Below are 16,500 nucleotides of genomic sequence, written 5' to 3'. Positions count from 1 at the left end.
GTGAGGCTCAATTTAGTGAAGAGGAAAAAAGAGAGAATAGAAAGGGAAGATGGAAAACCAAGGAGACTGGCATAGGCTTATCATGTCAAAGGAGATTAGTGGCGAGTTTCCAACTGAGTGCTATAAAAACCTTACTTAGAGCCCTCTTCTCAATAAATAACCCAGCCACATAAACTGAAATGGAAAAGAAAGTAAAGAGATTCATTTGTGAAGGCTGTGCTGGTGCATAAATTGTTTTTTAGTATTCTCTAACGCTAGCCAGCAGCTTCTAACAGCTAAAATTAACCCACAATATACACATGGCTCACACACACACAACACACACACACACACACACACACACACACACACACACACACACACACATACACACCCCATATAATCTGCACTGCTGAAAAGAGGAATGAGGCTAAAAGCAGGTGAACCATTAGATATATGGCAGTACAGAAAGTGGCACCAATTCAAAACATTAAGACAAAAAAAGGGAGGTAACAGAGATCCCTTATTTGCCTTTATTAAATCAAAGTATTTAATCACTGGCATCAGACCCAGACCAGAAAGAAAACTGAGACTCTAGCTGAAATCTTCACCATCATGGTGACTTATTTGAAAACACATCAGAGCATGGTGGAGAAACATACCATTTGTAAAATGGATCTAGCCTCAAATAGGACCTATTCTACCTACAATGTTTTCTTAATGTAAATTTGATTCCATTGAATAAACATCTGATTCAATGTTGAAGATTAGTAAAGCAATTGAAAACCCCTTTTGGCTTAACTAGTGACTGTAATCCTACTATCATGGTAGTGCATGCTGGTCACCTAAATACAATTAAAAAGCTAAACTGTAGGGCTGGGAAGGTGGCTCAGTGGTAGAGTGCTTGCCTTGCATGCCTGAGGCCCTGGGTTTGATTCCTCAGCACCACATAAGCAAAAAGAAAAAAAAAAACCTGAAGTGGCGCTGTGGCTCAAGTGTTAGAGAGCTAGCCTTGAGCTGAAGAGCTGAGGGACAGCGTCCAGGCCCAGAGTTTAGGACCCACGACCGGAATCCCCCCCCCAAAAAAAAAACAAACCTAAACTGTGTGGATTGTGATCTAGGAACAAATGCAGGCAGGATGCGAGACCCTTTTCCAAAGGTAATGAGTAAATGAAACTGTGTCCTAGCAAACAATAGGCCCTGAGTTCAACACCTAGTTCCTCACACAAAGAAGTACTTCTTATCTCCAGAATTTTACATAGTGATAGAAAAGGTGTGATCTTACTGTCCTGAAAAACTTCCAAACCACTGGGGCGATAAGTTCACCTAAATGATAAACATATTTATATAGATAATATACAATATGATATATTGTTAATATACATTATATACTACTGAACATCAGTAATAGAACTTAGAATTTCAAATAGTTATTGGACATGATGAGTTTTCTGTACACAAGCTGCATTTCTCAGGGCAGACATGAATGGATCCTACTTGGACATTTTAATTTTTGTTTCATCTGTATAGTTAGGATAAACTTTTGGAAAAATATTAAGAATGGTAGGTGAAAAAAGTAGACAAAGCTTATAGACTGAATGTATTGTATAATAATTTGTTTTATAAGGGCTGTGTCAGGTGTCTCTATTTTTTAAATTTCACTCTAATTTATATATTTTTTTCATTTTTAATTATTGAAAAGTTATGTATAAAGAGATTACAGTTACATAAGTTAGTAAAAAGTACATTTGTTTTTGGACAATGTCACCTATTCCCTCATTCTCTCAGTTTTTCTCTACTATCCTCTACCCACAAGTTGTATAGTTTATTTTCAACATAGTGTCCTGTGAGTACCATTGGTGGTTTTTATCCTTTGTCCCTTCATTTCTGTGCTTCCCTTTACATTCCCAAAGACATATAAACCAGCAAACAGAGCAACAAGGAAAGCAAAAACAGCAAAAAAAAAAAAAAAAAGATTAAAGACTTATTGTTTCCATTTTCTAGAATTCAATTTGATAAAATTTGATAAATATAATTTTGTATAGTCAGATGCACATAGTCATTGTGTCTTTCTGTTTTTGTAAGAGTACCTTATTTTGTTCTGTGTCTGAATGCCTAGAGAACTATGGAAGTTATTATGTCCCAATATATTTTAAATCTAGTTTCCAAATATGAGAGAAAACATGTGCCATTTGTCTCTCTGCTCTTGGCTTACTACACTTAACATGATTTGTTCTAGGTTCAGGTGACTTTTTTGTTTGTGATGTAGGACTACCACTGAAACCAATTGTTTTAGTAAAGATATCGTGATAATTCAATAGTGTGAATATTTTTAAAGGTTAAATGATGGCAGTTTGCAAACTAATAGATCTAAATATCACAGTATAGGTTGGCAACATTTCATCATTATAGAATATTATAGGGAAATGAGTGTATATAGCTAATGGACTCCTTCAAGGGGTTCAGTGCATTTGCTGTAGAGGCCACAAGTTATTTTTGAAATGATCCCAAGCAAATATAAGAAGTCTCAAAGTGAAAACTGGGCATTTTGGGAAACTACTGTCAATGAACTTTAAAACAAAACCAACTGACATATTTAAAGAAATAACATAACCATGATGCCAGGATTGCTAAGAGAAAGCCTAAAATGTGCCATTGGTATAAACTGGAAGAATAAAAGTGACCATCTTCTAGCATTTTTCTAGATTTGAAGTCTTACAGAATGAAAAGTCCAGTCAGTGTTATTCTACTTGATTCAATCATCATATTGATGCTTATAACCATATAAAACATTTCCAAACTCCTTATTAATCACTGATATAATTTTTTTGGTCAGTCATGGGGGCTTGAACTCTGGGCCTGGGTGCTGTCCCTCAGCTCTTCAGCTCAAAGCTAGCTTTACCACTTGAGCAATAGTACCACTTCTGGTTTTCTAGTGGTTTATTGGAGATAAGTGTCTCAAGGATTTTCCTGCCTGGACTGGCTTTGAACTGCAATCCCCTAGCTACTCAGTCTCCTGAGTAGCTAGGATTACAGGCGTGAGCCACCAGCACCCGGCTTGATGTAATATTTAATTAGAATCTATTTTCACATTACCCGTAAACACAAAAACACACATATGCTCACACACACAATTCTTTCTTGTGTGAAGTGTAGGCTAAGTAACATATCTAAACTTATATTAAAAACAGAAAAGGTTTTGGTTGTGGTGGGTGAAGCGACTAGGGTTCAATAATGTCAGCTACATCAAATCCTGAGCACTATATCTCACAAAAGAAATAAAAACAATATTGACTAAAAAATCTAATATCAAGTAATTTTATTTTAAATTAATTTAATTAAATATTATTGAGCTTGTTATTTATTCAAAGAATTTGATGAATACAAAACTCTTTGGATGAATTGAACCAAGAAACACATGAGCCAAGACATCTAACTGGTTACATAAGTTCATAAGTAGCATACATCTAGGAAAGTCTTAGCAGGTGAGCAGAATAGCTCAATCATTATGACTATTATGACCATATAAGATGATGCTAAGTGAAATGAACTTCAATACATGGACACAGAGGTCTTGCTTTGTTGTTGTTCTCAATGGGCTATCTGATTTCTTTTTTTCTGTGCTCTCTCCTATGGTTTATCCCCTATTGTCACTGTATTTGATTTTGGAACCCTGGGTTTTGTATATATGCTTTTATGACTAGGGAAAGGAAGGGGAACAACAAAATGGTGAGACAAAGGGCAAAGGGGAAGCCTATGCATCAGCAACACTCACCAGACAATAGGTTGGAAATGAACTGTACAACTTGGTGGGGGGGTGGGGAGGAATTGGGAGAAGGGAAAGAGGGAGAAAAATTAGGGAAGGGATAACAAGTTAGACAAAAAATGTAATCACTGGCTCACTCACGTTACTGTAAACCTTCTGTACATCATCCTGACAATAAAAATTCCAAAATAGCTGCTAGAAGTCTATGAAATTCACTTATCATTCTAAACTTTTCACAATTTTACTTTTCACAATTTTGGTCTCATCTGGAATGAGGACTAGGAAAAAGAGTTCTTTCTATTTTAGGAAACAGGAAAGGATTAGAGGAATACAAAATTGAAGAGTGAAAAGTCAGTAGTAAAAGTACATACAGCCAGGAGTCCAGAGTACACATTTGGAGGCTATGAAGAAAAAGTTTACTTACTAGTACTTCCCTGTCATGTTTTGTTTTGTTTTTGTTTTTTTGTTTATTGGTTTTTTTAAAAAGAAAGGATGGGCTCCAATGCACTTTCCTTCCAGTTACCATTTTCAGAGACATACCCTACAGTCTTCCATTAATAATTACTTTCATCAACTCAGCTTTACTCATTATGCAATGGAACATTGCTTCATGTAGCCTTCAATGCTTTGACAGAAGTGTTGTTCTATCATATTTTTAATATTCTTCATTACTCTCCAAAAACATTTTTCTTCATGAGTTAACATATTTACTTCCTCATAAAAAATGGATACTTCCTTTCTCTATATTTGTGGGCAAAAACATAAACTTAATTATCAGTGACTTTATCAGTTATTTATAGGTCAAGAGAAAAGGAAATGTCTACTTTGTGTCAGAACCTTATCCTGGATGTTTTTGTTATTTACTTACATTACTTGTTACATCGGGAATATGTCAATAGTCAAGAAAGATCATGAAGGAGTTTGCTAGTCCTTGATTATTGCTTAGGAAGAGCTCCAAAATCAAATAATCAGGACATACATTTTAGATCATATAGAAAACAACTTATTCTGAATGCCCCCATATGTACATTAAATATAAAGTATTATAAATACACAAAATATTCACATATATAGATATAATATACATGATATATGTGATATGTTTATAATGCAGAAAAAATCCTATTTTCAAAGCACACTTGAGTTCATGGAAAATTTCAGGAAAATCTCTTAAGAGAAAATACCAACAAAAAATATAGAAGGTAAAATAAACTACACACTCATCTATTTATTAGATAGGCAAGAAAATAAATCTTTTTCCCCCACTACAGGCTATTTGTTTTGTCATTCCTAGTTCCTGATCAAATTTACCATGTTTAACTCAGAGATCTCAAAACAGGATATTAAATACATGATCCAAAACTGATATGATGGCAATTATTTGGAAGAAAAAAATGAAAGTCCTAGTGGAAAGAATTTTTCCTTGCTCTCCCAAGTTTTCCACAAAGTGCTTTTGAACATGCACATCCTCTGATAAAGTATACTAACCACAAATGTCTACACACATTCATGGGGAGCAAGAATAACCAAAATTCTATCCAAATTTCATTGAAGAATGGCAAACACTCAATTGGTCAACATAAGATGTTGAATTGAATCCATAGAGGAGAAAGGAATTAAGTGATTTGCAAATAAAATGATTAAAATGCATAACCTCTACAATTAAAAAAGCTATAATTGTTAATAATGAAACTAAGAATACAAATTGGATATAACTGAAAAAAATATAGGTTAGAATATAGGTCTAGTTAACTGGGAGAAATTGCTTGTATAGGTAAAATAGCCAGAATGGGTTAAAAAAAAGCTTTAATAAAACAAGGAGTGGTTAATATGTCAAGATGATAAATTGGGAAGCCCTAATTAAACTCTAATTGAAGGAAAATTAGAGCATAAGGAAGAAACAAACAACTTAAACGATAAATTCATTATAATTTTCTACTCCATGTATCAAAAATGTCAGCAATATAAGATGAGGCAATAAACAATAAATTCACTAATCATATCCCATTAAAATATAAACAACAGTAAAAAAAAGAAGATTAAAAAGTAGAGAATGTCAAGGCAGATGAATAAAATGTAACAATAAGCATCAATAAAAGAAAATATATTGGAATTATAGACTCAAATTCTACTTACTTCCATTTTAATTTTAAACATAACTGTGAATATTATCTATCATTCATAAAGTAGCAATAGTTGATATGATTTGAACTTTATTGTAAAACATGAACTATTATAGTTCCTTAAACTTTGCTTTCAACTGATATTTTCTAAATTATTTAGAGCAAGTTCTAGATATCATATTATTTTTGCTCTAAATATTTATTTTTTCCATTTCTTGGAGTGTATTTTGATAAGCATCATCTAATATGCTCATATACACATAGTTATTGAGCCATTATAGTCCTCTCCTAAGAATATCCTGGACATGTTTTAATTATTACAAATGAGGGTAATAAGCCTATGGTTCTTTGGGTTTGGTTTAATTCACTTATTATAATTTTTTCCAAGTCTTCCTATTTTCTTATGCAATGCCATTTTCTTTCTTATGGAAACAATTCCATTGTGTATATACACCACATTTTCTGAATCCATTCATCCGCTGAGGGGCATCGGGGTTGATTGCATCTTAGCTATGGTAATACCCAGGAGTGGGATTGCTGGATCTCAGGAGAGCTCTATGTTTAGTTTTTTGATGAATCTCCATACTGCTTTCCAAAGTGGTTGAACAACTGTACATTCCCACCAACAGTATAGTATTGCTCTTTTTTGACCATATCCACACCAACATCTGTTAATATTATTTTTCTTGATAATCACAATTCCATCTGGGGTGAGGTGGAATCTCAATGTTGCTTTGACTTGCACTTCTTTTTTTTCTTCACATATATGTTTTTATTGTAAAGATACTGTACAGAGGGGTTAAAGTTATGAGCAAGGTAATGAGTCCATTTCATATTGAGCATTGCTATACCCTCCTTTATTTTTCCCTTACCATCACTTTCCTCCCCACCTCCCCAACTCCTCCCTTCCCTCTCCCACCCTTCCCCCACTGCCGACAAAGTTGTAAAGGTAGTTTTCAACATAGTGTCTTGTACCTCTCATTGTTACAATGAGTCATCCTGTATCCTTATTTCGGCATTTTGTTATTACACTTTCCCTCCCCAAATTAGAAAAATGTGCATACAGGATGCAGGACACTGGAATTAAATACAGTGAAAACAGGGGTTGAACCATGGGGGAAGAACAAAAAAGAAACAAAAAATCACATAGTACAATATAAGTACATTAAAAAGAACAGCAAAAAAGATAAAGCCTCTTGTATCCCTATCTTGGGGCTCATTTCACTTACCATCAGTTTATATGGTCATATGTACATACCTTTTGACCTCTTCTGATTCTCCTAGACATATACTAGTTACTGCAGATAAGGGAAACCATGAGACCTGTGTTCCTTTGACTCTGGCTTATTTCACTTAATATAATTTTTTGGAACTCTTTCCATTTCTTAACAAGTGGTGCACTGCAATTCTTTCTGAGGGAGGCATAGAATTCCATTGTGTGTGTGTGTGTGTGTGTGTGTGTGTGTGTGTGTGTGTGTGTGTGTGTATGTATGTATGTATATATATATATATATATATATATCACATTTTCTTGATCTATTCATCTACTGAGGGGCATCTCAGTTGGTTCCATATCTTAACTATGGTAAATAATGCTGCTATAATCATAGTTGTGCTGGTAGCCTTAGTATGGTCTTGTTTGTGATCATTTGGGTAAATGCCTAAAAGTGGGATTGTTGGGTCATAGGGGAGCTATATGTGGAGTCTTTTGAGGAACCTTCATACTGCTTTCCAAAGGGGTTGAACAAGTTTATACTCCCTCAAAAAATGAAGTAGGGTTCCTTTTTGTACCCATCCTCTCCAGCATCTGCTGTTATTAGATTTCTTGATCATAGCCATTCTGTTTGGAGTGAGGTGGAATCTCAATGTTGTTTTGATTTGCATTTTTTAAGGCTAAAGAAGTTGAGCTAGTTATTCATGTGTCTATTGGCCATTCTTATTTCTTCTTCAGAAAAGTCTCTCTATAAGCCTTTAGCCCACTTATGAATCCAAAGCTTGTTTCTTTGAGGATTTGTTGTTGTGAGATTTAGTTGTTTGGGTTCCAGGTATATTTTAGATATGAGACCCTTGTCCATTGTATGGCTAGTGAAGATCTTCTTTCAATCAGTAGGCTTTCTATTGATCTTGCTTGCTATGTCCTTTGCCATGCAGAAGCTCTGTAGATTTATGCAATCCCATTTGTCCAACCTTTCTTTGATTTATTGTGTTTCTGGTTCTTTATCAAGAAAATTTTCTCCTGTGTCAAGGAGCCCGAGTTTTTCTTCTATTCCTTCCTGTAATGTTTTCAGGTATCTGCTTTGACTTCGAGGTCTTTGATCCATATGGAATTGATTCTGGTGCAGGGTGATATATAAGGATCTAGCTTTAGTTTTCTACAGGTGTTTAACCAATTTTGCCAGAACCGTTTACTGAAAAGGCTGTCTTTCTTCCATTCTATTTCTTTAGATCCCTTGTCTAAATTAGGTGGCTATATGTCTGTGGGCTCCTTTCTGGATCTTCAGTTCTATTCCAATGGTCCTCACGTCTGTTCTTGTGCCAGTACCAAGCTGTTTTGATTTCTGTAGCTTTGTAGTAGAGTTTGAAATTTGGTATTGATATTCCTCCAGCACTGTTCTTTCTGCTAAAGATTGTTTTTGCTATTCAGGGTCTTTTATTGTTCCATATGTATTTTTGGGTTGCTTCTATTTCCTTGAGGAATGAATTTGGGATATTAGTAGTTATCACATTGAATTTGTAGATAGCCTTTGGTAGTATTGCCATTTTCATGATGTTAATCCTCCCAATCCAGGAACATGGGAGGATTTTCCCCTTTCAAAGTTCTGCTTTAACTTCCTTTTTCAGGATTTTAAAGTTTTCATCATAGAGGTCCTTCACTTTTTTAGTTAACTCCTAGGTATTTTATTTTTTGTCGGGCTGTTACAAAAGGAATTGTTTTCCTGATTTCAGATGCAATCATTCTCATTATTTTCATACATGAAAGCCTTTTTTTTGTCCATCGTGTGGCTTAAACTCTGGTCTTTAGCACTGTCCCTGTGCTCTTCAGCTCAAGGTGAGCACTCTATCACTTGAGCCACAAGAGATAAGAGTCTCATGGACTTTCTTCACTGGGCTGGCTTTGAACCACAATCCTCAGATCTCATCCTCCTGAGTAGCTAGGATTACATGCTTGCACCACTTGCACATGGCAATCTAATTTTTGAGTGTTAATTTTTTATGAAAACTTTAAAAACCTGAAAAGGGAAATTAAAGCAGATTGCAGGAAGTGAAAAAACCTCCCATGCTCCTAGATTTGGAGGATTAATATTGTGAAAATGAAAATACTGCCAAAAACTATCTACACCTTCATTTCAATATCCATCAATATCCCAACATCATTCTCTAATGAAGTAGAGGAAACAATTCAAAAATTTATATGGACAATAAAAAACACTGAAAAGCAAAAACAATCCTTAGCAAAAAGAAAAGTTCTGGAGGAAGATCCATACCAACCTTCAAACTCTATTACAAAGGTATAGTAATCAAAACAGCTTGGTACTGTCACAAGAACAGACAGACAGATCAATGGAATAGAGCTGAAGACCGAGAAATGAACCTGCAGACCTATGGCCACCTAATCATTAATAAGGAAGCCAAAAAATAGTGTGGAAAAAAGAAAGCCTCTTCAATAACATAAATTTCAGAAAAAATAACACAGAATGAAATTATCAGAGAAACTCAGACAGAGCAAGACTACATTCTTTTTGTCTGAGGATAAAGCCATTTCATCCTAACTATTCAGGTATGAATATTAATAGCACTTTTTTGCTTTCAAAATTATTCCAGTTTGAGTAATATTATGAATTTTTAAGATATTTTATTATTTGTGAAATTCATATATCCTGTTTTGTTACTATGAACATTTAGATTGGAAAATAAATATGAGTAAAGAAGAGTATTACATATTAATATACTATTCAACAAGTTGTCTTATTATTAACATACAATTAGGTCATAAGATTAACAAATATGATCATCTTTATTAGCTTCACATGCACTCAAAATTTATATTTCTCTTAAGCATTTGTGATATATCATTGACAGAAAAAATTCAAAAATTATATAATCAAATATATTGTTAGGTTTATACTTGATTACACACAAATATTAAGAGAAGCAAGAAGAGCAAAGAAAGCCTGAAAGTAAACAGACTTCTGACCATTTACCATTGCAGTGGCAAAAACTGTCTAAGTCTGAAAATGGCATAAAAATTAGGTGCTCTGGCTTTCCAGGAACCACAGGAAGCATTTCAAAGGTGTTTTACGGCTTGAATGTGATTCTCAGCACCCCATTAAATATGTAGGAGAGTCAGTCTGGTGAGTAAAGGAGAGCTGACCTGGCAGAAGGGGCGTCCCAACTTCCCCCAGAGCACTCTAGAGGGAAATGGCCAAGCCCCCAAAACTAAGTGTTCTCAGCTCCGGTGATGACCAGCCTTTTGGATAAAGGTCATAGGAGCTCTCTGGCATGGCACTACATCTGAACAGAGACTGAGCAACAGAGAACTGTAGAGAGAGTAGCTTCACTCACCAGAGTAGAGTAGTAGTGTGGACATGGATATAAAAGTTAGCAATGGTATTGGTGAAGTCTTGCATGGTGTCTCAAGGCAGTTCGGCTCGCAGAAAAGGGGTAGTTAGGAAAGTCTAACATTTCCAACTCAAAAACCCCATCTGAGTCATGGCACCATATGTAAGGTATAGTAAAAAGGTAGGTTTCATTAGGTAGCTGATGAAGAGAACACCACGTGCTATTCAGGCAGGAGAAAAGTTTAGTTATGGAACTACTGCCCCCACTGTGGTGGAGAGGATTGGCTGAAAAAGGAAGGGGCAACCAACTCCTGGGCCAGGACTTATTTAGGCCAGGGACAAGAGGAAGTGTGACCAGGTGAGTGAAAGGTGTGGCCCCACTGGATCTACATATGATCTCAGGGTCTGGGACCCTCCTAAGGTCAGATGGGAGGCATGAGACCAGAGGTGGCCCAGGATGTGAGCTAGCAGGACGGGAAGGTGACTGCTTCCAGGTCTGCCAGTTACCTAGGTAACAAATACTGGGAGGAAACTTAGCCAAGAGGTAAGTATGTGTTCCTGTGCAGACCTTACAGTTAAATCCTCTGAGAATATGAAATAAGCAGTGATCAGTCAATAAACTCTTGGGTCCATTCAAAAGGTATGGCGGAAAAGAGTAAAAACTTAAAAACAAAGAAAAATAATCTACAATGGGAATTTCACAATTTTATCAAGTACTAATATATGATGAATCTTGAAAAAATATATATTTGAGGTTGAACAGAATAGCAATTAATTCACCCCCCACAAAAAAAAGACCAAAAGTTTAAAAGAGATTTAACACACACACACACACACACACACACACACACACACACACACACACACACACACACACACACACACACACCACAGACACCTAAAGTAAAAATTATGAAAGAAAAAAATAAACAATTTTTTAAATTAAAAAAAGATAGGTAGAAAAAAGAGTTCTTTTTTTTTTTTTTTTTTTTTTTTTTGGCTTGGGAGGATCTTGTATCTCCCCTGTGTCTGTAACCAGTCCATTGGTGGAGTCTCTTTCTTGTGGTGTTTGGTTTTCCTGTGGCTTGATTGGTTTCTTAAGTCAGTTTGTTTTAGCAGGCAGAAAGAAGCTCTGTCTTACCCAGGACTTCGTGATCCTGCTCCAAGGCTAGTTCAGTGAGAGGAGGAATCTGCTTTGAGTATCAAAAAAGAGGGAGATGGCTGTTTCCTCTAGGTTGGAGTTGCTGTGATGAGGCTAAGTTGTGAGTAAGGTTGAGGTATCATCAATCAGTAGCTTTTCTCTGAAGGGCTGGCTACTAAGACACTCATAGAGCCCAGCCTGGAACCATTCTCAGGATTTGTTTACTAAGTTTCAATTGTTTTTCTTTTACACCTTATGCTTCTGGGTCTGCTGCCTAGCCTACAGTGGGGTAGGGCAACCTCTGGTTCTGTTTACCCAGTGAAGAAAGTCACTACTCTGGGGGTAGAGAAGCCTCTTGGGGAGGGGCAACTTTCCTCTGGGTGGAGCTGAGCCAGGCAGGTCAGTTTCCTGGCCTGTTGAATAGCTCCTGTTGTTTTTTTTCAAAGGACTGAGTTGGAGCTAGTTGCTTGGGCCAGGCCCTTTGTCAGTATCAAAGATAGAGTTCTTCTCTGGTGGTGGGGAGGGGTTACATTCCCCCCACTGCTCTAGGAGGAGTGAGCATGTCTTGGGTGTACTCATGCCAGCCTCTTTGTTTCCTGGCTGTTTATTGTATGTGATCAGCATGATGAAGATTTCTGCTCCTTCTCAGTTCTTGCTGGTGGTGAGTAGAATCTGCTTGCTCACCACAACTGTCACTTTTGTCTATGGTCTGTGATCAGCATGATGAAGATTTCTGCTCCTTGTCAGTTCTTGCTGGTGGTGAGTAGAATCTGCTTGCTCACCACATCTGTCACTTTTGTCCTGGGCTCTCTCTCTTTTGATATGGCGGCAGTGGCAGCATCCACTGCCACGGACACTGGCAAGGGCTTAGATCTGTCTCAATAAAGCTGCCTGGATTTTTCAATTCTTGGTGTGATTCTCTAGTCTAGGACTGCTCACTGGTACACTGAAACGGCTTTCTATGTGAGAGCTTGTTTAGCCTTCAGCTTCTCCTCCGCCTTCTTCCTCTAGACTCTATTTTTTTATTTGGTAATATCATGAACATTGAATTTTTTTCTAATCTCTTATATGACCTACTGTTGGTTCAACAATAGGTTGTTCAGCCTCCATGGGTTACAGGATTTTTTTTTGTTGCTTTTGGTAATGAATTCTAATTTTATTCCCTTGTGATGTAAGAGAACACAGAATTCAGAATATTTCTGAATTTGGACAAGTTTGCTTTGTTACCCAAAATGTGACTATTTTGGAGAATGTTCCATGTGCTGCTGAGAAGAATGTGTATTCTGATGCTACTGGGTGAAATATTCAGTAGATGTCTGTTAAGTCTAGTTGATCTATGTAGTTGTTTATGTCTAAGGTTTCTCTGTTGAGTTTTTGCTGGGTTGACCTATCCAGCAGGGATAGTGGTATGTTAATAACCCAATACGTAATGTTTTTTGATCAATGTGTGATTTTAAGGAAAAAAGTGTTTCTTGGGTAAATTTGGGTTTTCTGTTATTTGGTGAATATATATTTAGAATTGTAATATCCTCTTGAAGGAGAGATCCCTTGATTAGTATGTATGTAATGATCTTCTTTATCTCTTCTCACTAACTTTATTTTGAAGTCTATTTTATCTGATTGCAACTATTGCCTGTTTATGGGTTCTGTTTGCTTGGTAGATTTTATTCCAGCCTTTTATTTTCAGAATGTTTGTGTGTGTGTGTGTGTGTGTGTGTGTGTGTGTGTGTGTGTGTGTGTGTGTGTGTGTGTGTGTGTGTGTGTGGTGTCTCTTGAAGGCAGCAGATAGAAGGATCTTGCTTTTTAATCCAACTAGACAGTCTGTCACTTAATTTGGAGATTTAAGTCCATTAATATTGAGAATTAGTGAAAGTAGGGGTTATACTGCAGGGGAGGGACATACAAAGCAACAAAGAAATAATCTCATAAATGTGTTAGAAACAATCGCATGAAAGAAAAAAAAAACATTTGAATACATATCTTAGGGTTCATTTCCCTAACATCACCTTATCTGACTATTTGATGTCGGTATAATTTGTGGAGGGGAAGGGGAAAACAAATCGTCTAAATAGGGATACAAGTTGGACCCATTGCAGCAATGAGATGTACAAGTTGTTATATCGAAAAAGAACTTTACAACTTTGGTGCGGGGAGGAGGGGGGGAGGGTTGGATGAGGGGGTGGGGGCAGGGTGAGAAGGGATGGGAAGGAGAAACAAAGGAGGAGGTTACAATGCTTGATAAGAAATTTACTCATTATCTTGCCCATGTAATTGTAAGTCCTCTGTACAGTATTTTCACAATAAAAAAATATATTGAGTGTTAGAACTGAGAGTTGTTTGGTAGTTCCTGCCCTGTTATCCACCCTCTTAAGGTTTGTTACAACTGGGTTCTTCCTATGCTTCCTGGATTCTCTGTTTGGGGGATGTTTCTTTGCCTTTGTTGTGGTCTTGTTGGTTTTCTATGTGTAGAGCATCTTTAAGTATCTTTTGTAGGGATGGTTTGCTGGAGATAAATTGTTTCAATTTCTCATTGCTGTGGAAGGTTTTTATTTGACCTTCCCTTATGAAGGAGAGTTTAGATGCGTACATTATTCTTGGTTGATAGTTGTTTTTCTTTAGGGAGTGGAATACATCATTCCAGGCTCTTCTTGCTTTAATTGTCTCTGCTTAGAAATCTGAGGTTATTCTGATGGGTTTCCCTTTATAGGTGTTTGTTCTTTTATACTTGATAGCTTTAAGGATCCTTTCTTTGGTCTGAATTGATACTGTGCAGAATACAATGAGATGGTGGTCTATTTGGGGTTCTAAAAGCTTCTTGTATCTGAATAGGCTTATCATTTTGCATGTTTGTGAAGTTCTCTGCTAGGATACTGTTAAATTTCCTAGACCATTAACTTCTGTCTCTAGGTGCTCCTCTACACCCATTATCCTCAGATTAGGCCTTCTGATGGTGTATTCTATATGTTGCATAGATCTATCATATTTCTTGGCTTTGTCTTGAATAGTGGTCTGTTCTTGTCTATAATATCTAGGCTTTCTTCAATCCCAGAAATTTGATCTTCTGCATGATCTAACCTACTGTCAAGACTACTTTGGATTTTATTTCATTTTCTTCTAATTGGTCAGCTTTGATGGCTTCAAATTCTTTGTTGGAGATTTGCTGTAGATCTTCTCTGGACTCTTTCACTTAATTTTGTTTTTGGTGTTCATTCTCAAATCCTTAATTGACTGGCTATAGTTTCATTGGACTCCCTATTTTCCTGTTGGGGTTCATTCAGCATTCCCTTTGTGGCCTCGCTGGATTCCTCGAACTGTCTGTTGTGGATCCTAAGAGTGCCTCCATTAATCTTTGTCTATTCTCTTCCAGCTTACACAATTCCTCTATTAATTGTTCATTGACCTCACACTCATGAAATTCCTGTATTAATCTTTGGTTAGCCTCATCACACTCATTCATTTCCCTATCACGCTCACAGCTTTTGCAGCTTTCAAACTTTTCATTCAGCATGTTTGCCAGTAATATTTGTAGAGCATTTGGGGAACTCTCCTCTGAGTTATTCATTGCTCTGTTTCCTGATTGTCAGGAGCAACAGTTGAAATAACTGGACTTGCCATTTTTCTTGTCTTTCTGCTTGTCTGCCCATTTGGGTATGATAGCCAAACAGATTTCAAGCTATAAGGCAAGCATCAACCAGTACAAATACAATCTAGTTCAACAGATGCAATCTAAGTTCAATAACAAACAGCCAGGTATCAATGGACCAAGAAAAATCAAGGAAGGGGTAAGCAGTCCCCTTAATTAATAGGTTTAGGGAGAATTTTGAGGAGAAAATAAGATTAGATCAATGTAGGAAGGGAAAGTGAGAGAGTGATTCAGAGAAAGGACAGGGAGAGCAGGAAAGTAGAAGAGAGAAAAAAATAAAACATAAAAAATAAAGCATTTAAAATGAAACACAATATATATATATAAGTATAAAGAAATAATTCTAAAATTAATGGAGTTATGGCTGGGAGTTTGTGTATTGAGTAATCAATATCTGAATTAAATGTGCTCAAAATGAAGGACAAGGTCTCATAACTGAAGACAGGTATATAACTGCAGATGAACAGAACAGCAATTAAGTAAGGCAAAACAAAAAACAAAAAACAAAAAACAAAAGGGAAAAGAGTATAAAGAGAATATTTAGAAAAAAGAACAACAACAAAAACAAAAAACAAACCTAAAATAAAAATGAAAAAAATAGAAAAAAATACCTAATTTTTTTTTTGGGGGGGTGATCTTGTGTCTCCCCTGTGTCTATAACCATTCTCTTGGTGGTGGATTCTCTGGTTTGTTTGTGATGTTTGGTTGTCCCGTGGCTTGCTTTGTTTCTTAAATCAGTTTATTTGAGCAGGCTGAAGGAAGCTCTGCCTTACCCAGGAGTTTATGTCCTTCCTTGCAGGCTGTTCAGTGGGAGGACAATCTATTTTGAGTATCGAGTTGCTGTGACAGGTGTTAGATTGTAGGTAGGTCTGTGGTCTGTCAGCAATAAGTAGCTTTATCCTGATAGGCTAGCTCCTGAGGGACTCAAGCAGCCCAGCCTGGATCCAATCTAAGATTCATATGTAACAAGTTTCCAATTGCTGTAGGGCTGGAGTTGTTTCCTGTGCAGCAGCTAGGTAAGGTAGCCTCTGGCTCTGTTTACCCCCTATGGAGAGTCTGCCCACCCATGGGGAGCTGCATCTGCTTGGGAAGGGCAACTCTCCCCAAAGGTGGAGCTGAGCCTTGCCACATGTCAAATTGTTTTGACCTGTTGAATGGCTTCTATTGTCTTCTTCCCAGGCATGAGTTACACTAGCTGCTCTAGCTAGATCTGTGTCAATATCAAAGATGGAGTTTTTATCCAGTGGTAGGGGAGGGGCTACCTTCACACCTCTGCTTCCTGTGATGTC

The 16,500-nt window shown here is 36.7% G+C and overlaps 1 protein-coding gene across 1 annotated transcript in view; it reads right to left on the bottom strand.

Annotated features, from left to right (window-relative positions):
- LOC138804604 (NADH dehydrogenase [ubiquinone] 1 alpha subcomplex assembly factor 4-like) overlaps positions 1-15,076 on the bottom strand; it is a 50,113-nt gene extending 35,037 nt beyond the window's left edge. The window contains 1 exon segment of the mRNA XM_069988913.1: positions 14,941-15,076. Coding sequence (XP_069845014.1) covers positions 14,941-15,076 — 136 coding nt within the window.
- Positions 15,077-16,500: the final 1,424 nt, after the last annotated feature.

This window comes from Dipodomys merriami, unplaced genomic scaffold (genome assembly GCF_024711535.1).
Source record: "Dipodomys merriami isolate MVZ:Mamm:240054 unplaced genomic scaffold, mDipMer1.0.p SCAF_37, whole genome shotgun sequence".
Lineage (NCBI taxonomy): Eukaryota > Metazoa > Chordata > Mammalia > Rodentia > Heteromyidae > Dipodomys > Dipodomys merriami.
This window is presented reverse-complemented; position numbering and strand designations above follow the sequence as displayed.